Consider the following 24,865-nt stretch of genomic DNA (forward strand, 5'->3'; position numbering starts at 1 on the left):
TTTTTGAGGCAACTGAGGAAGTGAAAAGTCAAGAGGCGAGGGGATTTGGTTGCCCACTAGCCAGGAAACAGCAGAACCAGAATCGTGTAAAAAAAAAAAAAACACAATTTTCACTCTGTTTAACAAAGCCGTGCGTTAATGACTGATGGATGAGGGAGTGAAAATAAAGCCTGTCTCCACCCCACCCCTTTTTTTATGGCTATCTGGCAGTGGCTCAGCTTTTAGCAGATGTTGACTTTGGGCTCCAAAAAAATATTGTTGGCCAAAGTACAGCCTTCCAGCGTTTCCATCTTCAGCTGGGTATCTTGTATCTTTCAGCTGGGAGAGCTGGCACCATGTACTAGAGTTTGGTTTGTCGGAATTACTTTTGCTTGGAGGAAATAGAAAACTAGTTTCTTCAAGTCACCGTATAATGATAGTCCAAAAAGTTGAGAAAGTGCCTAAAGATGCCACATTAGAAGTAAAGGAGAATGTCCCACAAGCTTCTCTAATATTCTCCATGGCTTGGCAAAGAAGACTGAGATGGCTGCCTGCCTCAGGGGGTCCCTGTGAGGTGGACTTGCTGAAAACCCACCAGGCTGCACCAGCTTGCAGCCTCTGCCTCTCCCTTGAGAAACAACCCCATGTGTCTTTTAAAATACCTTTTTAAAAGATATCTTTTTTAAAATGTCTTTTAAAATGGGATATCACCCATCATGTTGCCCCTTAGCCAGTGCCGTTCAGCTTTCTCCAACTCAGGTTAGAAGAATAAATCAGGAGTGCCGCTAGTACAATGAGAAGGGGACAGAACCATTCTGGAGAGAAACAAGTAAACGTGATCTTGGCACCCCTAAGGAACCCTGGAATCCAGGCAGCCTTCTCTCTCAGTGGAGTGGAGTCATTCAGAAAAGCAAGGACCGATCCTTACATACTTACTCATTTGAAAATACATGTTAAATTCCCACATATGCTGTGAGGCAGCGTGAAGGGAGTGGAGGTGCTGCCTTTTCCCTCAGGGACCTTGAAATTTGCTGGGGTGCTGCTGATATGCCCTATCAGGGACAGCTGCTGTGTGCATGTGAGGTTCTCTTTCTTCCAAGAGCCAGAGAGACCCCACCTAAGTTGTACCATCCAGCTCCAACCAGGACCTTCAACAGCTTGCAAAAGGGCAGTGCAAAGTCCTAAGGACTTCAGAGCTGAGCTAAGCAGAACCATCAGATGTTTTCTGGGGCCAAAATGAGGCTTCTTTCTGTGGCTTCAAAGTTCACATGTCAGGACAGTGTACCTTTGTGGTCAGACAGACTGAAATTTGATCCCGGCTCCACAGCTCCTGGTCAGGTGTCCTTTAGCAAGCTACCTCATCTTTCTCCCTGAGCCTGCCTTTCCCTGTCTGCACAAAGAGCCTCGCCATAACTGTGTCTTGGTGAGGCTTAGTGAAGAAACATGGAAAGCTGTCACACTCTCTCTCACCTGGAGCTGGTGCTAATACCCACTGGCTCATTTCTAGCCCAGGTCAGAAATAAATTAACATTTATATTTAAACAGAGCACAAAGCAGGTATCTGAATCTAGATAGGACTTTTCTATTCTTTGGGAGAACTTGTCTGCAAATGGGTCACACAGGCTGTAACAAATACAAATCATGTAAGAGTTTACAGCCATTCCTGCCCTTATCACCTGAACAGAGACATCCATTTATGGGCTAAGCATTCTAGGAGGCAGGAGAGGTGGAAGACACAAATGGGAGGCTTCCAGAGGGAAGGTTTGGACTTGACCCTGAGAGAAAACACATTAGTGCCCTGACAGGGCTCAAGGCTTGAGGCTCAATACCCTTGTTTCCAGGTTCACGCCCACTGCTTTCCTTTACACATGCTTTCTTTTGACAATTCTGGCCAAGCCTGCAGTTTGGAAATGCCAAGAGGAGCTGCTTTGCTCGAACCCGGGCACAGAGCACATCATAAATCCCGCGCTGTGGTCCTGCTTTTGTGGCTTGCGTGGCCAAAGTTTGCAGAGTCCTGGGGCTTGAAGTTTGCAGAAAGTGTCAGAGAAGCCATGAACTGTAGTAGGAGTAGGGGTGGGTCTGGTGACTGTCCACACCACACCCTGTAACTAACCAGGACAGTCTCCCGCGTTTTCCACAAGGAGGCCAGGTTGAACTTCCTGGCAGAGCCAGCTGGCTGAATTCTTACAGAGGCAGTGGGCTGATTTGAAAGTGATGCTTCCATAATTTCATTCTCATTTCCAGCTAGGAGAAGCATGACAGTAAGATCCCCATTAGGAACCTAGTCCTTCGATTTCAGGAAAAAAGCCAGCTATCAACTCAAAGAAAATTGCAGATGTTTAAAAAAAAAAAAAAATCCTGTGATGGGCCAGGGCTTGCCTGCTGGCTAGATCTAATACTTCAAAATAAAGACGAATTAAAGGTTTACACTGGGCCGTTTATCATGTCATATTATGGAGTTCCTTCCCAGACCTTCTTTGCTGGGGCTAATAAATGTCCCCCACAATGGAAAGTCTCCTGTCTTGTCAGTGATGACTCAGTCACTTTGCCCTTAGATCTTGTCATCAGCATAGCCCCGTGAGCAGCCCATCCGGTGAGGGATTTTGTTTTATCTCAGTATTTAGAGAACCCTATTAAAGCGCAGCATCTGGGACTGCAGGATTTCCATCATGGTTTCACATCATCTCTGGAGCCATAGATACATCCTGAGTTTGTTTGATAGTTAAGCCTCCCCCCCCTCATCAATATCTGCTGTGTTTTGTGGTCACTATGTTCTGGGCTTCAGCCCACCTTGAATGTTCCATCCCCAGATGCTGTGGACAAAAGCAGGCGGATGACGGATGGACTAGAGAGGCTTTCTTCCCATCCAGATATTTTGGCCACTCCTGGCATAGCAATCACTCCCAGAGAACACACAAGGGAGCAAACGCCAGGCAACATCCAGAAACCCGACTGCAAAGTCGATTTGAAAACAGAAAAACAAGGGAAGGAAACAGACTCTCCCAGGCCTGATAGATACATTGTAAAACTCCAAGAATTTCTAAATAACTTGGCATGAATTTAGGGATCAAGTGACATTTATCTGTTTCTTATTTTTTGGTCTCCAGATTGACATTTCTGTGCAGTAAGATTGCCGAGCAAATTAACATTTGCATACAAAGATGCAGGCAGTGCAGGAGTCAAACAGCTGCGAACGTTTGGAAATGCTTGGAGCTCCATCTCTGATTAGCTCCTGCATTTTTGTTTTTTATTCCCCAAGCGGACACTCACTCTGACCCAGATCACTTGGTGATTAGGGTCAATTCATGTTTAAGCTTTGAAGATTAGAGAGACCAGAAATGGCCACCACTTCCCTCTATTTTCTTTTAAAAACTTTAAACTTTAGAAACTAAAACCTTGAAAGAAATACGTAATATTCTGAGTTCACTGAAGGAATTTATCCACATTTCTGCCATGTTAAATGTTAGCAAAGTTTATATTGGACTGTCATATTTCTTTATTTTATTCACCAGCATATAAGACGTCGATCTCAACATCTGGCTTTTAATAACCCTCGACATCTGGGAGCTCCTTTTTATTCCTATGGTGGACGAGGCACAGTAGTGATATTGGCAGTGTATATTTTCGAGCTACAACTCCTGTCTGCTTCAATCATAATTAATTACTACTTTTTAATATATTTAATTTGCTAAAAGTGATTTGCATTAGACCACATTTCACTGTTAAGAAAATAGTGGTAGATTTTGGTGGCAATGGCTTTCTTCCCTGTTTCTTTCTTCTTTTTTAAAATTTAAAACATCTATGAATGGATTTGAAAGAAACTGAATCTACACATGCTGTTGGGTTTTAAATACAAAATGAAATAAACTGCTCTGCAAGGAGAGTGATTTTACAGCCATTTAGAAGCAGTCAGCAGGGGCTGTGGGCTGCATTTTAGGGAAAACCTTCTATTTTGTTCTGTGACTCTGAGCCTGGAGTTTTTCTGTAGCCATGACTTTGGGGGTCAGGAACCTTATAATGAAGGCTAGGACCTCCATCCAGAGAAATATACTTACACACATACCTACAACATTCTGCATTGAATTACAAGGGGTTGCTAGACCCTTTGAAATCCATTTGTGGATGCCTGAGGGTCCCATGCTGTAGGCTTTCCTTCTTAATTAGCATAAAAAAGGACATCAACTTTGCTTTTCTCCAGGAACTGAGAGGAAGTTTAATGAATGTAAAAATCCATATTTCTCAAGTTATGTAGGGAAAAGGGAAGTTTATTGCCTGGAGGAATTACTAGACTGTGTAGTGATAAATAAACACAGGTCAATTTTACATGAGACGACCCAGCTAAGATGATCAATTGTACCTTATTTTTTGCCAGAATATTACCATCCAAACTGTCAGTACAAATTCATACTGAGTTGTCCAATTCCGACTCTGTGCAAATCACTTGATTGACTCCAATCAGTGGGGCATTGTTAATTCTTTGTGGGCCAAAGAATTCTTTGTGGACCCTTTTGGCAGTCTGGTGAACCCTTTTTATCAGAATAATATTTTTAAATGCACAAAATAAAATTTACAGAAATATAAAGGGAAGAAATTATCTGAAAACTCATTTCAAAGACCACGGTTTTAAATTCTTGAGTAGATGAAAATTACCTTGACCCGTCGGCAATATTAGGTTGAACTGTATGAAATTGCTGTTTTCTAGATCAAAAATGGTCAAATATAGACATTTTCATATTATTCAACCTAATATTACAACAACTTAATCAATAAGGATACATATGATGAGAAAATGTTCCAAGTTATTGTTTTTCCTGTTCCAGGTTTTCAAAACAAAAAGCAAATCATGGGAAAACCTGGTTTCATCAGGGATTTGTTAAAAGACACAGCTCCCAAGTTATGTGTGAGACCAGGATATGAACCCCTCAGTTTTCTACACTTTGTTTCTATCCTTGCAGTAAATAATGAGAATTCTTGTTCAAAACAGGACCTTGTGTTGGTCGATATACTTCTGTCTTCAAAGATTCAATTTCCCTACCTATCGGCTTCTTCACTAAGCGAGGAAAATGGCCTGAACCATTCTGGAAACGTTTTCAACAAGAATTCAGACCAAATAAGTTTCCATTTATCCACAGTTGGACACAATTTTAAGTTAAACAAAACTTCCTTTCTACAAGCATTTTACTGAATTGAAAGTTTACTCTCTTTGCTTTGAAACTTATTTGATTGCAATTGTATAATCATTCCATGCAAATGTATAATCATTCCATGGCGGGCACATCCTCTTTTATGCTGAGAGCAAAATAGAACCTGACAAATCAAGAAGATCACAGCATGTTTGAGCCTTTGTGAAATAACCAATGTGAATTATCGCATGCTACAGGAGTTTGTTCCACCCAAGTCGATGGAGGTTTTTTTTTTTTAATTCTTCTTCAGCCTTTATTGATACTTTAAGCTTAAGAGAAATTAAGGGTATTTGGTTACTATAATTACTTCTCTGCTTACTTAAAAGGTTTAATCTACTCCTTAGGCATATGCAATTCAGATTGCATGCTTTCCAAAAAAATAATCATCTGCTAATGTAGACTAATTTTAATCTTCTAATCCAATCTTGACACAGACTCAGAGCTAGGTGGGTGGAATGTTTTTGTGTAGGGGTTGCCATAGATACAAAACTCAGTTATGTATTTGACAAGTCAGTGATGTGGCACTTAAGTTACTGTGGATTTTTTTTCCCTTGCTCTTTAAGATTAAAAAACAAAGTGAAGATCAGTGTGCCTTTGTAGTGCATCACAGTGTAACTAACCTTCTCTTCTTTCATTCCGGTGTTCCCCTCCTCTCCGTGCACCTCCTTACCCTGGGCCGGCCGCAGGATGACGAGGAGGGCATATGGGCATAGCCGGGCCTGTAAACCAAAGTTCCAGTTTTGTTTTGAGGGGTGAGAAACCATCTTTTATATCATTTTTCTTTTAAAAATTGCATTCTAGTGTGGTATGGTATGTGTGCTCAATTGTGTTTGCTGATGTTTGTGAGTGTGCCCTATGTTTGCTTCTGTGTTTTGTGACCACCCCCAAGAGCTCCCTCCTTCCTGATCCCCCTCCCTGCAACCACATTATTGTGCTGCCTTGTTGGGGCTGGGTTGAGCACGAGTTGAATGTTTCTATGTTATTTAAAATGTAAACTATGCCCTCGTTAGGATTTATCCACACTTTTTAAGGCATGATTGTGGACTCAGAAATTGTCACGATTCTCCAGTCGTGGTTTTCAGCCAACTGCTTGCTTTTACCAGATATGCCAGTGTGGTGTGACTCTCACGTGCTTCTGGTTGTATCACATGTTTCTCAAGGAATAAGGGAAATAAAACTGTTTATCTTCATGGAGCTGAAACTATCATCTCTAAGAAGCCCATTTAATGGATTGTACTCTCTTCTCTGGCAGTTGTGAAGAAAACACAAGGATCAAGGCATAGTAATGGTGAATGGGTAACCGTAGCTCTTTAAGTGAATTAGAATAGAAATATTAATATTGGCAGGTCTCATGAGTGGTATTATATCTGTTGTTTTTTGACAGTTGAGCTTCTGTGGAGTTTTGCATTATGTTTCATGCATTGAGTTTTTCAGAGGGTTTTGCTCTTTTAAAGGCTGATTTTTAGCTATTAAGAACCCACTATTTCTGGGCTATCTGCATTGTAATTGAATAGTGGTGTGTGTAATTGCTATGTGTTATAAAATGGAACACTGAACTCTAGGGACCTTTGCTGCTGGGAATCACATCTCTTCAGGATACTGCAGGCTGTGTAACACCAAGTCACAACACTCTGGAGTTGAATATACGTATGGTGATGTAGAATATGCTGTTGAAGTTGGTGACATTGTATATGCCACTGTGTTCAGAACAAGAAATGTGGTAGATTGTGTGCCACAGTCAAAAAGTACTCAACGTGCTGTTCTTTTTCTGGGACAAATGTGAAATGTCCCAGGTCTGTGATTAGAGAGGCAGTTCTTTGGGATAACTCAACAGGTGTGCCCTTCTCCAAGTCTTGCCTTCATATTCCTTAACAGTGGTGCTTCACACGAATTTTAAAACAGTTAACTGGTGTGTTTTGCCTGTGGGTGACAGTTTCATTGATGTGTTTCACTGCTCAGTTGAACCAGTTGTAGGTCCCACCAGTGAGTCAGACTGCTTCCTCTGATCCTTCAGGGAACACACAGGAGTTTGATTTTCCTTTACAACATCTTCCCACATAGTAAAAATGTAACACTTCCTGGACCCATTTGCCACCAGTAGAACCTGCTTCCTGGTCACATCAGACTATCGCCTCTCTTCTCCCTTTCCTGGGTAAAGTGGAAAACAACACTGGAATTAACTCTTCCAGAAGCAAAGCGGTTCCAAAGGGAAGCTTATCAATATGGGGGGTTAGGGAAACCAGAGAAATTCCTAAGATTCTGTCTGAGAGACTCCCTATCTAGGAAAAACTTTAAGAGAAACATTGCGGGCTTCCCTGGTGGCGCAGTGGTTGCGCGTCCGCCTGCCGATGCAGGGGAACCGGGTTCGCGCCCCGGTCTGGGAGGATCCCACATGCCGCGGAGCTGCTGGGCCCGTGAGCCATGGCCGCTGGGCCTGCGCTCCGGAGCCTGTGCTCCGCAACGGGAGAGGCGGCAGCAGAGGGAGGCCCGCATACCACAAAAAAAAAAAAAAAAAAAAAAAAGAGAAACATTGCATTTACTCATACAGAAAAGCTAATAAATATGTAAATTGACCTAAAACAACTTTAAATGAGAAGTAAAGATTTTATAATGTTAGAGAGTGACCATGTGAAACCTGCCCACAATGTGCGTGGAATAGGTAGGAAAAGGAAGGTTCTACGAGTTTGGGGGTTGCCTAGAGAAGTGTAAGTCTTTCTTGGGGCTCTTTTGTGGAGCTGCTTCTGCTATCATAAGTGTTAGGACACTGGGCTGCATTTGTGTCTCCTCCTGAATAATAAAAATTTTTATTGCTCTTTCACAAGATTCTTGACACCCGCCCTGCCATCCCCTCAGGTAGGAACCTTGTCGTCTTCAGTGGGGAACTGGTGCCAAGGCCCATAGGCAGCCTTGCTTTGCTCAAGGCAAATGGAGACAGTGGTGTTAAATCCCCATCCTCCTTATTCTTTAATGAAATTTCCCCAAACGCCATGTACCCCAGAAAACAAATGTCTTCTGAAAATTAGTCAATATATAATCCTGCTTTATATGCTGTAATAAATTTTATAGGCTTCTGAGGAAAACTGCTTATCTTTCTTTATGACTCCTTTAAACAAGTTTGCTCAGATATCCTCAGGCTTTTAAAACCATATCTTAAGGATTTAAATAATGAGATACTGGGGGAACCTTCTATTGCTGAACAGCCGTTGCATGTTTTGAGTCGCGTTACAATCTTTGGGGCCCAAGGAGACATTAAATTTATAACTAAAGATGGATAATAGTGGCACATTAAAAATTAACTGTTTTGAATATTTTGATTTATGGCCCTTATAAAAGAAACATTACAAGAAGTTATTTTACTAGGCATCAGTAATATGCTTATAATAGCAACAGAAGGCCCTGACTTGAATCTGGTGTTTTGGTGCTGAAATGAATCATAATTTAGGAAAAGTTGCTCCAAAAATTACAACAAATTGGAATTAACCTAACAACCCTGACAGCTCCTCCTTTTTCTGGCACTTCTAGATACTACCCCAGGCATGATTTGTCTCAATGTGATCATTCAAGGGTGGTGTTTTCTGAGAGCAAAGTGGACTGGAAGAAGTTTGCTTTTCTAAAGAGTTTTGACAGCCCCTAGAGCTAGTCGTTCCCCCCATAAACCTCACACCCCAGCCCAGCATTACCAGCATGTGACCTGTGTAGTCCACAGAACCCCGAGCTTGGGTTAATGCTCTACTGTCACTGTCTTAAAACTGTGAATAATTTTTGAAGGAGGCCCGCCGCAGCTCATTTTGCACTGTGCCCCACAAATTATGTAGTCTGTGCTGCTTAGATCCACCATATCTTCCTATACTCTGCCTCCAACTCCTCTGCAGTCCCCCTCCCTGTTGGGCCAGCCCCACTCCTATTTTCTTAGGGCTGGAATTTACCTTTGGCCTACCTTATTTTTCAGGTTTTCTTGCAGAGACCCCATGGGATAACATTTCCAGCAATTTGTTGCCCTCATGGGCATCAGTGAAGTGTGTATTCAACCACTGTCCCCTTGCCTACCCCACCCCCCAGTTTGATGGTGAAAATGTGCTCTTGGAGCCCTTCTGCATTTTCTGTTGTGCTTTGAAAATACAGGAAAAGCAGCTGCTTAATTCTCCGTTACTTTCCTTCGGGAAAATCCCCTTGATGTGGCAATCATTTGTGTCAGCAAATAACTCTGCATTTCCACTGAATGAAGGTGCTTTCCTTGGACCCCCAGGAGGCACTTTGGTTTGTGAATATTCAGTGAGCTGGGATAGTGAGGGACTTTGCGAGATCTAGTGCCACATCTGCCTTGACATTTGAATGCTGGAGCTTTTACTGTGAACTCTCGTAACTGAGCAGACATAGAACACGAGATCATTTTTGTTTCTTAAACCACTAGAAAGGAATAAGTCTTTCTACATTGAAAACATATGCAAATGTTTAGGACCTGATTCGTAAAAATACAGATGTGGGCATTAACAAGTTTCGGCACAGGGCCATGATGCTAGTAGATGCATCCTGTCAAAATGAAGAATTGTCGCTCGATGCCACCAGCACGCGGACAGTGAGTGCGTGTATGAATCACAGAGCACGTAGACTTGAGGAAGGGGTTTTTCACACACGGAAACAGTGCTCGAAGGCCCGTGGAACTCCCTGGCATGCCTCCTCTCAGGAAGAATGAGGAAGGAGATATTTTATTGTGGCTGGGAAGTTTCTACGTTTCGTGCCTTCTCTTAGCAGAGAAGGTCTGGGCACAAGGCCTGTGCTCATCCTGCTCTTCCTGTGCCCAGCCTCCTCAACTGAAGTCTTGATTTCTCTGCAAAGTGGAGGCTTTCTTTTACATCAACTGTGTAAACTAGTTGTAAACAACCAGTGTTTCTGATTCAACCCACATCTCCTACGACTGAGGATCTGATACATCTCCTCCTTGTGCCATTGGCTCCTAAGAATTTTCCTTCCTTCATTCATTTATCCATTCATTCAGTCGTTTTTCACTTATTCATCTGTTCTTTCATTAAAAAGTTAAATTCTTGGTTAGGTGCTGAGAAAATAGTGATGCGTAAGATAGACACGGTCGCTACCCTGTTGGTCTTACAATCTGGTTTAGGGAAACAGACCATAAGAATATAAATACATGAATGGAAACCTTATACATTTTGATCATTGCTTTGATGGAAACTGGGAAGATACTGAGATTAACAAGAGGAACCTACTTTAGCAAAGGGCCGAAGGTGGGAAAGAGCTTTATGGGCTGAAGGAGCTTAAAACCATAACTCTGGGTAGCAGATAAGACAGTGAGATAAAGATGAAGAAGTGGGAAGGGGCCAGATCATGTAGGGCCTTTTAGGCCAAGGTAGGGAGTTTGGGTTTTAGCCTAAGAAAAGTGAAAAAAAATGAAAAGAAAATTAGAGGATCTTAAGCAGGGGCATGACATGATTCGATTTATGTTGTAGAACAACCCAGGCTGCTGTGTGGAGGTTGAATTGTCGTGGCAGGAAGAGCAGAAGTAGGGGCTCTTCCATCATTTGTGAAAGAATTAATGGTGCTGACCCAGGGGAGCAGTGGGGGAGATGCAGACAAGTGGATAAGTTGGAGATGAGACTAGGAAGTGAAGTCAGCAGGACTTTGATGAAGAGTTAAGAGAGAGGATTAAATCAGGAACCTCCAGATTTCTACCTTGGGTGTCAATGCTGAGACACGCCATTATTGGAGGCTGAAGGCCTGAGTAGGAGTCCTGTTCTGTTCTGTTTTCCCCAGGTGTCCAGTCAGACTGGCCAAGGAAAGGCAGACTTTTGATCCCCTGTTTTCCATTTGCCTGTATATCAGCAGGGGAATCTTTGGCCTCTCTTTGCAGTGACGTGTAGGCTGTCAAGTTTAAAGTATAGCTGGAGTCCAACTTCCAGAGTGTGTGTTTCCTCTGACTCTCAAAGAAAAGGAGAGAATTGAATATCAATGACTGCAAAGACTGCAAAGAAAAATCAGCAGTCATAGAATAGGGAGACATGTGGGCACAGTGGTCTACAGAAAAACCAAGCTCCCAAAGTTGTAGAAGGATGAAAAGGTCTTAGAGACGAGTTGTAGAAGGATGAAAAGGAGGAAGATGCCATAGGTTCTTGCAGTTTTTCCTAAGATCCTCAGTCATCAAGAATTCTGTCAGTTAAGGCAAACCTTGTGAGATTTTGGCTCCTATCTTAAAATTCCGAGTATATTATTTCCTGCAGAAGAAGCTTCCAGTAACCAGTTTTCAGGAGTTCGGGTGAGAAGTAACTAGAAGTAGCTACTAGATGTTTCAGAACCACCATTGACAAGGACTCTGCCTACTTCCAATTGCAAAATTAATTCCTGGGCGAAATGAAATGTTTTTGCTTTATTTCTTCCCCCCTTACCTTCTTTTTGTGGCTTGTCTGCTCCTCTGGAAGATATCTATATTTTTATATCTTCTATTCAGGCTTGTAAAGCTGTTCTTCAGAGCTACAGCTTGAATGTCCTACCCCAAGTTCTTTCAATCAATAATTCATTCAAAAAATATTTCTTTGTCTCAGTACTGGAGTTGAGGCAGTGAAGAAAGTACATTTCCTACCCTGGAGGAATTTAGAGTAGGACACAGATTCTTAATCTGGTGTTCATGAACCCCCAAGGGTCTGCAGACCCTGGGACATGGTTAACAGACTTTGATGTGGGTATGTGCGCATCCCCCAAGGAGAGAGAGTATCTGTGATCCTCAGCAGACACTCAGAGGGGGCAGTGACTCAGAAAAGGTGAAGAACCGCTAATCTATGAGAAACTGGGTGACAGTGTGGCAGTGTGGCTCATAGTGTGGTCTCTGGATTCAAACCAGTCTGGGTTTGGACTGGGCTGAATCCAGAGACTGTTTGGCTGGGTGGCCTTAGGCAAGTGTTGTTCCCTCTCTGCTCTTCCACTTCCTCATTTGGAGAAGGTTATACATACCTTCCAGGGCTGTGGTGAGGATTAGATGAGATGAGGTGAATGAGATGCCTAGCCATGTCTGGTGCATGCTGAGGCCAGTCCTCATGAGAATATCACTGTTATTATTGCAACTGTGCTCAGAAGAGTGGACTCTCTATGCCAGCTGAAGAAAGTAGTTGATACTGTGGGATGGGTGACTCTGGGGGATAAGAGAAAAGACAGAAGAAAGGAAAATCAAAAGGCGTAATCTGTTTTTATGACCAAAGCTATACGAGCCAGCTACACATTTTCTAGCAGGTCTTAAAGCATCGTTACCCTAAGACCACACCCCGTTTAGTTACTTTTGATTATAATGACACCTAGGTCTAGCAAAGGAAGGTTTGATTGCTGGAGACTCTGGATTAGTCTATGTCTAGCAGAGTGTCTCTTTCAGCTCAAAGAAAAATCGAGTGAATAATATGAAAAGCCAGAAAATATTTGATGAACACTTGTGAGCTGATGAATTGAAAGAGAGAAAAGGGTGATGATGTCGCAGTCCAGCATTTTCTGCTCTCAAGTATGATGGACTTGGTTGGGGACAGGGGGAGAAGCTTTTAAGCAGAATCGAGTGCAGCAAATAAGTTCTTGTGGGTTTTTCTGGAGCTTGTAAGGGTTACCTGGCAAAGCAATGTATGTTGGCTTGGATATGACCACACTCTAAGGACCTGAAATCTGGCTGAGAAATCATAAACAAACAGTGGTGATAAATGACTGTGGGCCAGAGGCGGGAGGCGTCTAGCGGAGTGTTGCTACATTACATTACATCTTTCCTGTGCCAGGGCTGGCTCACAGGGAGCTCTTCAGCCTCTCCCACCCCTTTGTCATTTGCTGTAGAGTGTGGTGCTGGTCTGGTCTTGTTTAACCTTTTTATTAATGATCTGTAAAGGAGAGAAAAGAGCATGTGGAGGAAGGTCACAGATGACACTAATTTGGGATGTGTTGGAAACACTAGGGAGGTCAGAGAAATCACACAAATGGCCCAAAGAAGGTTAGGATCATGAAGGGAAAGTAACAAATCTTGGAGAAGTTCAGATACTCACATCTGGTGAAAATTAATCTGAGACACAGATATCGATGGGTGGGAGGGGTATGGAAACTGAACACTAAAAGAAAAATAATAAGCTGAGTGGACAGTGGGAAATCCAGCCATGGGTGAGAACACAGAGAGAGGAGCCGATGGCATTTAGCACTGTCTGCACATTAGCAGGTGCCAGAGAGACGTACATCACCATTTGTGACAATCCTGCCCATAAATTGTCTTATGCTTGGGACATCAAAATGTTACACACCCTCTCTTCCAGAAGATCACCCATAGGTCTCATTCCTAGACTTGTAGACCGAGAGTAGACACCACTTTGGGCAGCCATCCAGTTGGCAGGCAGTGTTAATAAGGTGGACCAGAATATTCTTGGTGATTCAGGGAGAGGAACCCCAGTCCCATCTCCTTCCAATCATCTCCACATCCCCAACAAAATGGAAAACCAGACAACATCCAAAACAAGAGTATATACTTATGGTCACTACTGGGTGTTTCAACCAGAATGGTTGAAATATTCCTTTCTGCCACTGAGTCATCAGTTGACTAGAAGCCATTGACCACGCTCAGATGGGTCTTGGCTCCATCCTCAGGCCTTCCCCATATATGCCTTCTCCAGAGGAACATGATCTCTGAAGGAAGCCTGCTGGCCCACTAGGCTATCAGATGATCTCATGAAACAGATACTACGGATCCATTTTGCCTGGGTGGCCACAAGGTCCCTCCTCCAGGAACATGTCTGTCAGAGACATTGGGATGGTAATGCATTCCCTCTAGCTTTGTTTTCCAGAAAATATAATGCAAATGCTAAGAATAACAGCATAGAGCAACGGAAACTTCTCTCCTGCCAAGCCCTTGTCTAAACTGCCCCCATCTCTCCCATGCAGATCCTGCCCTCATAAACACTAGGCCACACTTGCCTTCCCTGTCACAGACCTGTTCCCATGGTAACAAAATCACTGAGATGCTGAATCTGCATAAGGAAGAGGCCTGCTGTTTCTTTCAGCTGCAGGGAGCTTTCCACAGGCTGAGGATCAGCCTGGCTCATTTGCTACCCCACTGTGTGTCCTAATAAGTCTGGCCCCTCCTGTTATGTCTGTGTCAGTGGTCACAGGTCCTTAGTGCCTCAGTCACTGTGTATATGTGCGGAGTGGTGGAAACAGAGCTCCCAGAAGGATGTAGAAGAGTTTGTTATCATCTTTTAGAGAAAACACCATTGCACCATGAAACCTATTAGACTCAGAATAAAAAGACGAATATCCATATGTGGCTGAAGACCCCTCTGGCATACATTGTACCTTCATCCTTCGGAGAAAAACGTAGGATGAGGCTCTGAAACAAAAACTACAAAGATCACTTTCTCTGGAAAACCCTGAGCTCCTTACAGCCACTGCTTTATTTCCACCATTTATTACTTTTATGTTCATTGCAAAAAAAATACAAAGTTTAATGAGGAATCAGGAAAAAAGTTCTTAAAGTCCTCATTCAGAGAAAGTACCATTTTAAAGCACATTTTCCCTATCAGATATGGTCATGTAAATATGTAACTGACAGAGACAAATCCAACGTTGCATAGTCTTTGGTGCTAAGTGGTTGGTAGCACCCAGGCTCTGGAGTCACACAGACCCAGTTCAAATACTGGTTCCACCACTCTTAAGTGTTGCTTTAAGCCTTTAAAGTAGCAAAGGCTATATGGTGGTTGTTATTTACTCAGTGCCACAGGACTGATTTTCCACATTGACAAATTGAAATCGGTTTATCATTTTGATTTCTGCCCTTCATCAGGCAGTAGGAAGAGCCTCTGCAGGCTGGGGTGGGCACACTACAGCCCTCTGGGGAGCAGGGGGGTAGTTATACTGCCCAGTGCATTGGTTCTCGGCAGCGGAATGAGGCTTCATTGTTCTGCACTCAGGTGTCCGCCCAGGTAGCCCAGATGCCTGTGGCTGCCCTGAGTCAGCATGTGGTGGAATTAGCAGCCCTGCTTATGCCCCAGCATCCATTCTTCTTTCAACACACCTTGATCTCTGATGTAACTGCATTATTTGAGAGGAGTCTCTGTACAAATCCCTCTACAGAAAACAAAAACAAAAACAAAAACCCCTCCATAATTAAAAAGGGAGTCTCCCCATTGTCCCTTGCGTGGCATTGGGTTGTGATTAGGTTCTGCTTGAAGGGCTTTTTGCTGCTCTTATTGGTTACTTTTATGGTTTTGTTTATTTTTTATACTTGTATCTCCTGGCACCATGGCACTAGCTTGGGAGCACGAGGAAACCATGTCGGGGGAAATCTTCTGCGCTTCTCTTTCCGAAGGCAGGTGACACTAGGAAATGAAAGAACACCTGTTTTCTTCTGAGAGAGGAATGGCTTGCCCCACTGGCAGCATGTCCACCAGCCGATCAGAAACTCGATTCAGCCTCGGAGGTTGTTCAGTACAATTGTCAGCAGAACGTGCAGATGAGAGAGGGAGAATAAGGAAGTGTTCGGAACCAAAGAGTAATCTTTGTCCGTCCTTGTACAACAGGCTTGGGACTCGGTGAAATCTGATATGTCAGATAAGGCGGTTACTGCCTGTGAGAGTGCAAGCTGAGACACGTCAGATGAATTTTCTCACTGTTATTATTTTTTTTTAAGTTATGAATGCACTAACATGTTTTCAAGGCCAGACTGTGAAGCTGTTTCCACACTTTCTGGGAGAGTGCAAGCACCTGGTTTGAGGCTTGGGACTCCCACCCATCAAGGCCTTCCAGGAGCTTTATGTAACTGGGTGTCTGCCTTTGGCCTGCCTCTCACCTTGGGCATGGGATGGGATGGAACAGGGAAGGACGGGCTCTCTCCATCTCCCTCTGGGATGATCACTGCTTTCCCAAAAATCACGCTGGGGGCAGGGGAGGCTGAAGGGAGGCCTTCAGCCCGACTGCACCATGCCTAGTCCACTCATCATCAGAGACATCTTCAAAGTTCTGAGGGCTGACATTGCCACTTCTCCCACTTCTGTCTCACTCACACAGCTCCCTCACCAGTTTAAAGAAAACAGACCACGTCTGTCTCTGGTTTTCTTCTGATCCCCCATCAGCTCTATGAGGGTAGCAGGCAGGTAGCACCATGCCTATTTTACAAAGTAAGAAAGTTGACTCTCGGTCAGCTGCTCCTTCCCCTGTGGTAATAATTCCCTAAGGATGTTCATCAGAGCACTGATGGTACCGGATATTAAAAAATACTATCTTTGGGGCTTCGCTGGTGGCGCAGTGGTTGAGAGTCCGCCTGCCGATGCAGGGGACGCGGGTTTGCGCCCCGGTCCGGGAAGATCCCACGTGCCGCGGAGCGGCTGGGCCCGTGAGCCATGGCCGCTAAGCCTGTGCTCCGCAACGGGAGAGGCCACAACAGTGAGAGGCCCGCGTACCGCAAAAAAATAAAATAAAATAAAAATAAATACTATTTTAAAATTATAATAAAAGCGTTCTATGTTCAAACAAGTTTGAGTAAAACTGGATGAAACAGAATCAAACAGGTTTCTTCACTGCAGGCATTCTCAGAGCCTTTGATGGGCTAGTGTCCTCAGGCCAGTTGTCACATTCTGAAAGAAGGAGAGGTTTGGCTGGGTCTACCATGCTTATTGCTCATGGACCTTTTTCTTCCCAGACCCTCATCTAGAATTATATAGACTCTATCTGGGGAAAATGTATTTTGGGAATATATTTGGGGAAAGGTTTGCTGCAACTTGCTGTCTCTTTGGGCTTCAGGATGGGCTCTTTGCCCTAGCAGGTGGAGCTGCCACCATTGTTTGAGATCGTTAACAAGGAGCTGGCAGAATCCTGTGCCAAAAAGAACGAATGAATGGGCCTCAAAAGGAGAAGGCACGTAGCCCAGCCCCACCATTAAGCTTTTCTTTTCCTTACTATGGTTGAACAGCTATGTTTTATCCAGTATTTACCTGAAACTTGAGGGATATATATGCCCAGTGTTGAATAAGACCTATAAAGGAGAATTTGGGGCCTTTAGCCAAGTTGCCTTCATGATGGAAATGATGCAGGGCTATGAGGTCAGCAGAGGTGAGAACCGGCAGTCCGTCTCCTGTGCTGTTTACCACACACTGGCCACTTTCCTAAGTCAAGGCTCATCAGACTTTTTCTGTAATGGCCAGATAGTAAACGTTATAGACTATGTGAGCCAAACGGCAAAAGCAAGAATATTATATAAGTGTTTATATAACAAGAAAGAAAGCAAATTTTCACAAGTTTTTCATTAATGAAATTCAAAATATAATGAGTGTAAATTTTGTAATACACGTCTACTAATGAGAAGAATTGGATTCTTTGGAGAGAAATTACATTTCACTTAATTGGTGTTCAACATTAGTATTCTCTGTCATCAGAATCTTTTGCAGATGTTCATTTGTAAACAGTGCTCTGTAGTGGTATTTTATGTATTTCATCTTTGAAAATGTCTATCCACACAGATGGATGATACACATGTCACTCAAAAGGCTGTCACGTTCTCACTGCCATTTGCAGTGGGCTGAGTAGCAGTGCAAAGCCATGGGAGTGCCACATAGCATCTCAGTGGCAGCTACTCAATTGCCGTTCCATGCAAAAGCAGTAAAAGACAGCAAGGAAATGAATGGGCATGGTCATATTCCAATAGAAACCATATTTATGGACAATAAAATTCGAATTTCATATAATTTTCATCTATCACAGAACATCCTTCTTTTGATATTTTCCCAACCGTTTAAAAAGGTAAACACCATTTTTAGCTTGTAGGCCATGCAAAACCAATGGCAAGCTGCACGTGACTCGGTGGGCCATAATTTTCCACCCGCCTCCCCCCGTCATCCTCAGTGCTTTCACATTGGTCATGCTGTTCAGTCCTCACCTCCCCCTATGTGGTAGGTACTACTGTTATCCTGTTTTCCAGGTGAGGAAACTTTGGCACAGAGCAGGGAAGTTCCTTGCCCAAAGTCACACAGATCAGGAATGTCAGAGCTGTGATTTGAACCCAGGTGTGTCTTACTCCAGAGCTGCTCACCAGGACTCCTGATTCCTGCATTGACTCACATTGCATCCCCAAGGTGACCCTTTCAGATCTCTGCTTTAGCCTTCATACTCCCCACCCAGCCCCACTCTCATGGGAGAGGGAAGATGGGCCTGTTTTTCTGAGAATCATGATGACAGCCAACAAAGACTTCATCATTTTCCTCTTCTCCACCTCAGGACTTTCCTCTGTAGATCACATCTTCCTTCTCCTCATACCTTATTTCACCTCATCTTCCTCCTCTTGTTCTTTCCTTTTTCATGAATAAAATGTCCAGCCTGCTTGTAGGAGGAGTCCATGGGTTGAGGGTGAGAGCTCTGTTTCCCAGGTTTGCCCCTTAATAGATGTGTAACCTTGGGCACATTATTTAATTGCTCTGAGCCTCGGTGTCCTCATCTAGAAAGTGAGAAAAATGATGTCTTATTTTCCTCCCTCATTGAGTTCTTATGAAGATCAAGTGAGATAATGATGTGAAATGCTAGCCCAGTACCAGTGCAGAGTAAGCACTCAATAAATACTAGCCCTTGTTGTCTTTATTTTCTTTATTTACTACTACCTCCTCTGATACCTTCTTCATTGGTCACCCCTTACAGTTTGCAGCATCTGTACTTCTGTAATTATCTATCAAGTATCTACTATGTGTTACAAAGACCTAGAAGTTTACTTAATGGATATCTCCTGAATCAGGTTGGGCACTGAGCACCGGTCTGACCATTGAAACTATTTGGCATCAACACCCGTGACCAAAGGAAAACGTGGAACCAGTCTCCCTAGGGGTCTTCATGCTTGAGGCCCCTGCCTGGAATAAGTTGGGTATAACTTTCTTAGGGTCAAGCAAATGATCTAGGCAACCAAAACATATGCCTGCAGATTCAAAAGCCCTCAATACACCATTCCAATGAACTAGCACAGTTAATAGCCAGTTGGAATTAGATGCACGAAGAAGCTTGAAACTTTGCAGTCATTACAAGAAATATCACCATAATGTGAAGTCGGGGGAAACTCAGAGGCCAGAAGGCAAGTGAAATTACAAAGAAAATGCTAAAGCTGCCTTTTTTCCTAGATGTTTGTACTCTCTTATCTTGACTGATCCTGAATAGATAAAGGAAATATTGGATACAACTTGCTGAAAAAGGCAATACTGCATCTTCTTTACCTGCCGAAAAGCAAGTACATGCTTGCAGACTCTGGTGTATTCTTAGAGAGGCTCTTAAGGAATTGTGCAAGCAGGGTATGTTCCAGGAGATTATGAGTCCTTTGTGTTTCATGATTCATGGTTGCCAGCAGCTGGCATCTTTCTGAAATCCCATGAAAAGTGGGCAGAGCTCCTTGTGCAAACTTTTGAGCAGAGGGTTAAGGAGACTTTGTATCTGACTCTTAATCTCGTTGGGAAATTTTAGGGTGCAAAATGTAATTACATCTGAAATGCCAACAACCAAGGCCAAAAGAATGCCTCCTCTTTGGAAGGTTCTTTGTTGATGAGATTAAAAACTAAGCTCTCATGCTCCTGCCTACAAATTATTCAGATTATTTGAAAAGAAATGAAAGAGGACACTGGGAAAAAAATGCCACAGACCATATTATGTAGGACTTAACTAATGCTCACCTGTTTAGCAATTAGTTCAACAGATATTTACCAAGTACCTACTATGTGCAGTTCAACAGAAACTACACAAATAAGGTCCCTGATCTCCTTGAGTCCTTTTACCCAAGTAAGGTATATTCTTAATTGTCTGTCAGTATAAGATTATAAGAAGAATTCAAGGACTCTGCCATTTATCACAGGGCAACTTCACATTGTATGATCAGTATTGCCATCGACTCTGCATATAAATGGGTTAGCATGGGCAATTCAGTTGGCTGGCATAGAGGACTGTTTGACGTGGCCCGAATACCAGGGCTGGAAGCAGAGAGGGATAACACATAGTAACTAAAGGAAAGATAGGAAAGTGACACAACATCATTGAAATATGGGGTTGTAGTCAGTTAACTGACACCAACAGAGTCTCATAAGCCTCATAGCCATGAATCCAAGTCATGATGATGAGCAGAATTTGTTCAGAAATGGAAAGCAGCCATTACCAAACATTTAGTTTGTCCACGTGAAACGCCACTTAGTTTTCCACCCTAACATGTAGTTCTTAGGTTGTCCCATTTTACACAGAAGAGGTTAAATCACACTGCTAAGGTCAGCAGCTAGGAGGTGGAGAGGCCAGGCTGCAAGCCTGTTCTGTCATTCACTACCCCATCCCATGTTCTTTCTTCAGTAGTGTGTGGCCACCAGCCAGCCACTCTATAGCAAGGGGTTCTTCAGACCCAGTTCTTTAAACCACATACTGAAGTCTGTCCCCACGTGGGTTGAAAGCAGGTTGAGTTCCAAGAATTTATAAGTCAGTGTTACCTATCTCTCTGTCTGTCTGTCTTTCACATGTATATGTATATAAATTATTATAAATTGTATATATTCTGTGTATTATTATATAATACATATTGTATGTTAAGCAGAGTGTTAGGTGCCCAGGCTAACCCACAAAGCCTGTGTCCTGTTGATAAAATCCCTATGCTTGTGGAGAGAGTTGGAACCTACAAGAAGATAACAGCCATAATATAATAGGAAAAACAATAATATTGAATAAAAACTTAATAAGGTATTCGTTAATCTTGGGTCCCGATACTTCAAGAGAAGTGGTTTTGTTTAGAAAGAATAAGAGAAGACAGTGCCCATCTCTTGAGGTTGTTTCGAGGATTAAATCCATTAAACCACGTAGTGTCTGGGCACGTTGTAAAAGGGATGTAAATGTTAATTGCATAGGTAAATGGAGACCTTGAAAAGATTCCAAAGGGAATGTCTGAATACGTCTAAAGATTTTAGAGAGGGATGGCCTAAATTATTTCTCCTGCCTGATTTTACTTTGAAACATAGTTTCCAACTAAATTGCAACTTAGGGTTTGTGCATTGGCAAGTGCACAGGCATCCATAAATCTGAGACTACCCACCTCAGCTAAAATCGTAGAGTAGTACAACTAGCAGCTGCTGGAACCCCACGGTCAGGCGCCTAACTTCCAGCTTTGCAAGTAGTAAGGGTGACTATCTTGAGCATTTACACTGTGCCAGGTACTTTACTTAGTCCCTTGCTATGTACTAACTCATTGCATCCCTCAAACAAACCCATGAGGTGGGTACTACTATTAGTCTCCTTTTGAAGGTAAGAACACTGGACCCTAGACAGTTTAAGAAAATTGCCCCTGGTTGCAGAACTGGTGAGCAATGGAGCTGGAGATTATATGTGGGCATTTTGCCTCTGGAGGATACACGTTATGTCAGGATTTCTCAGCCTCAACAGCATTGACATTTGGGGCTGAATTCTTTGTTGTGCAACTGTGCATTGTAGGATGTTTAGCATTTAGCTTCTAGATGTCAGTAGCATTCCAGCACCCCGTTTGTAAGAACCAAAAATGACTCCAGAATTGCAGATGTCCCCTAGGGGCAAAATTGCCCTTGGTTGAGAACCGCTGCCCTACATTCAGATGCGCTCTAAACGCGTGGCTGATGAAAATTCCTGGAACTGACTTAGCGCGTTATCAGAGTTTGGCCCACAGACTGAAGTAACTTCACAGACTTTGTAGCCATGAAGCCATCGTCTGCAGTACTCGGAGGAAGCAGAGCTTTCTTATAGAGCAAGGGAAGGGAAATGAAGTTTTTGAAAATGTCCTTGTGAGCATTAGGATTGGAAAGAGAGAATGGCATTCAGGATGTGCACAATGGGTAGAAGTACAGGAAGACGATGCCTGCATGGTGACATGAGAGAGGGGCAGTGCTGATCTGGAAAGGGACACACACCCGCCACTGAGACATACCACACACTCAGCAAATCTGAGCTCTCTGGGCTCCTGCTAGAGTTCACAGACTTGGTTCAAACCTCAGCTCCACCACTGATGAGCCATGTGACCTTGGACCAGTCATTGAGCCTCATTGCCTCTGCTTCCTCTTCTATCAAATATAGACAGTGTTCATTTCTACCTCACTGTGGTGTTACGAGTTCCTAAAAGCACCTGGCATACTTAGGGAAAGGGCTTAATGACGCTCGTTAGTTGTCTTGGCCACTCTGCCTGAAGTTGTGATGTTTACTGGTTATGAGAACAGGATCTGGACTCACACTGCCTGAGTGTCAATCCAGCTTGGCCATGTGCTGGCTGTGTCATCTTCACTGAGTAGCTCAGTTTCTGTGAGCCTCAGCTTCATCCTTTCTAATCACCCTACATCCCAGATTTGATGTGAGGAAGCTGTGAGATGATGCACGTGAAGCCCTCTGCCCAGTGCCAGCATCAGCATTAGTGCCAAGATGGTACCTCCCACCTCAGGATTTGTATTAGTTACTTACGTTGCTATAACAAAGTGCCCAAACTGGGTGGCTTAAACAACAGAAATTGATTGTCCCGCAGTTATGGAGGCTAGAAGTCAAGGTGTCGGCAGGGTTAGTCCCTTTTGAGGGCTGTGACACAGAATCTGTTCCATGCCTTTTCCACAGTTTCTATTGGTTTGCTGGAAATCTGCGACATTCCTTGCTTTGTAGATACATCAGGCTGATCTCTGTCTTCATCTTCACGTGGCTTTCTCCTGGAGTGGCTGTGTCTGTGTCTAAATTTCTTCTCTTTATAAGGATGCCAATCATGTTGAATTAAAGTTGCAGTGCAACCACATCTTAACTAATTATATCTGCAATGACCCTATCTTTAAATAAGGTCAAATTCTGAGGTACTGGGTGTTAGAACTTCAACATAGGAATTTGGGGAGTTGGGGGGGACACAGTTCAACCCATAACAGGAATTCTATGAATCATTTTAAGGTTTCTTCCAGTCCCATGAGGGATTATTGAGGTCTGAATAGTTTGGGGCAACCAAATAAAATGAACCTCTATCAGCAGGGAAAGAACATTGTTTTAGGAGTCAGGAAATGTGCCACTTGAGGGAAGTGTCTTGACATGTTTGACTCTTAAAATGTGTTTACTTGGTCGTGCCTTCTCCGTCATACGAGGCTAACGATGGTCACCTTCTACACCTTCACTTCCCCCAAAATTATTCTGTGGTCTGAAGAAGAGTGTGTCTCTAAAGACACCTGGAAACTCTCAAGGCTCCATCTGGGTGCATTATTACTATTCTCACTATTTATAAGGAATAAAGGGAAATGTTGACTCCCATGTGGGGATTCGGCATCTGTTAACAGGGTCTTGCTTCTCCATCCCAGCTCGCCTCTCCCCATCAAAAACCCAGACCTGCTGCTGAAGTTTTCAAAAGCTCCCTGTGTTGTGAGATTTGAGCAAACTTGATCTTCCAGGTTTGCCTGAAATATTGTTTCCATTTTGAAGCCTGTCATGTGGCTGTACCACAAAGAGCGTTGGTTTTCCCCCACCCCCCAAGCCCTGGGCCACGGTATGTAGGCAGTAACAGAATACCAGGAAGAAAGAGAGAGCCTGAAATGGATCCTCAGGCTCTGGGCCTGTGCAGAGACAAAGCAGGATGTAAGCAAAACCATTACTTCTCCCTCCTGATCAAAGGCGAGATGGTAACCCCACCCCTCCTCCCCACCACCCAGCAAGCAATTAACACAGCCTGGCGTCTCCTCCGAAGTGATGGGGATTCGGCCTGCAGGACCAGCTCCGGCTGATCAGTGATTGAAAGTGAGCGGTATGCCCAGGTTGGAAAATGCTGCATTTACAAATAGAATACACTATGAAACCCTCCAATGAGGGAGACATACAAACCAACCTTGTTAATGGATTCCTCTTTTCATCTGGGTTTGGTACAGATACGAGATCAGAATTTGCCAACAAGACCTAAGAGTAAAAGATTTAATTCGCAGGAACAAAGTAGAACAATGCCTCTTGGATCTTATAACCACCCAGAATTTTATTAAATGCGGATTCTGATTTCGCAGGTCTGGATGGAGCCTGAGAGTTTGCATTTCTAACAGGCTCCCAGGTGGGGTTGCCAGATTTAGAGGAGAAGAAAAGCTGGATGCCCAGTTAAATTTGAATTTCCTATCTTTTATCTGCCAACCTTACTCTCAGGCGAAGTTGATGCTGCTGGTGTGTGGACCACACTTTGAGCAGCAAGGATGTACATCGTCAATACATAAAACTTTGATGAAAACACGAGGCTGAGTTAGTGGAAGAGCATCTGGTACAATTTAGAAACAAGCCTGTGGCTCACAGGATAGTCACACTAGAAAATGTTGCTCGGTTATTGCCAGAAACAAACCCAACAGCAGCAAAAAGTGTGCATGCATCTCTAGAAATGGGGTCCCCTGCATTCCCCCGCTTAGAATCTAGGGGCCAGTGTGGTACTTATGTTTGCTTTATGTATTTATTCACTTAGTCACTTATTTAATGTTGGTGAAGCCAAAGTAAAGTTACTGCTGTAACAGAATAAAAAGAGTAAGAGTAAAAAAGCCTTTTTAAGAACGAAAAATTATGTGGTGTTTTATGCTGAGGGCTTTCGGGTGGCATTTTGCCACATTCTGCCTCCCTTCCCAACCTCCCCTTTGAAATGAAAGGGCTGCCTTGACTCTTGCAACTCAGCCCCTGACAGGTGATCTGTGGAGGAGGTGGGAGCCAGGCTTAGGTTTGCTCTGACATTTGACATGCAAACCCAAGGCTCT

At 43.4% G+C, this 24,865-nt stretch overlaps 1 protein-coding gene across 3 annotated transcripts in view; it reads left to right on the forward strand.

The window, feature by feature from the left end:
- ERC2 (ELKS/RAB6-interacting/CAST family member 2) overlaps positions 1–24,865 on the forward strand; it is a 991,464-nt gene that overhangs the window by 801,504 nt on the left and 165,095 nt on the right. The window contains exon 16 of one of the 3 annotated variants that reach the window (XM_024123746.2): positions 5,849–5,902. The exons of the other annotated variants lie outside the window; for them this stretch is intronic. Within the exon in view, the coding sequence (XP_023979514.1) occupies positions 5,849–5,875 (27 nt within the window). The 3' untranslated portion in view covers positions 5,876–5,902. Of the gene's footprint in view, positions 1–5,848; positions 5,903–24,865 lie in introns of those variants that run through there. 3 annotated transcript variants of the gene reach the window in all.

Source organism: Physeter macrocephalus, chromosome 18 (genome assembly GCF_002837175.3).
Source record: "Physeter macrocephalus isolate SW-GA chromosome 18, ASM283717v5, whole genome shotgun sequence".
Taxonomy (NCBI): Eukaryota; Metazoa; Chordata; class Mammalia; order Artiodactyla; family Physeteridae; genus Physeter; species Physeter macrocephalus.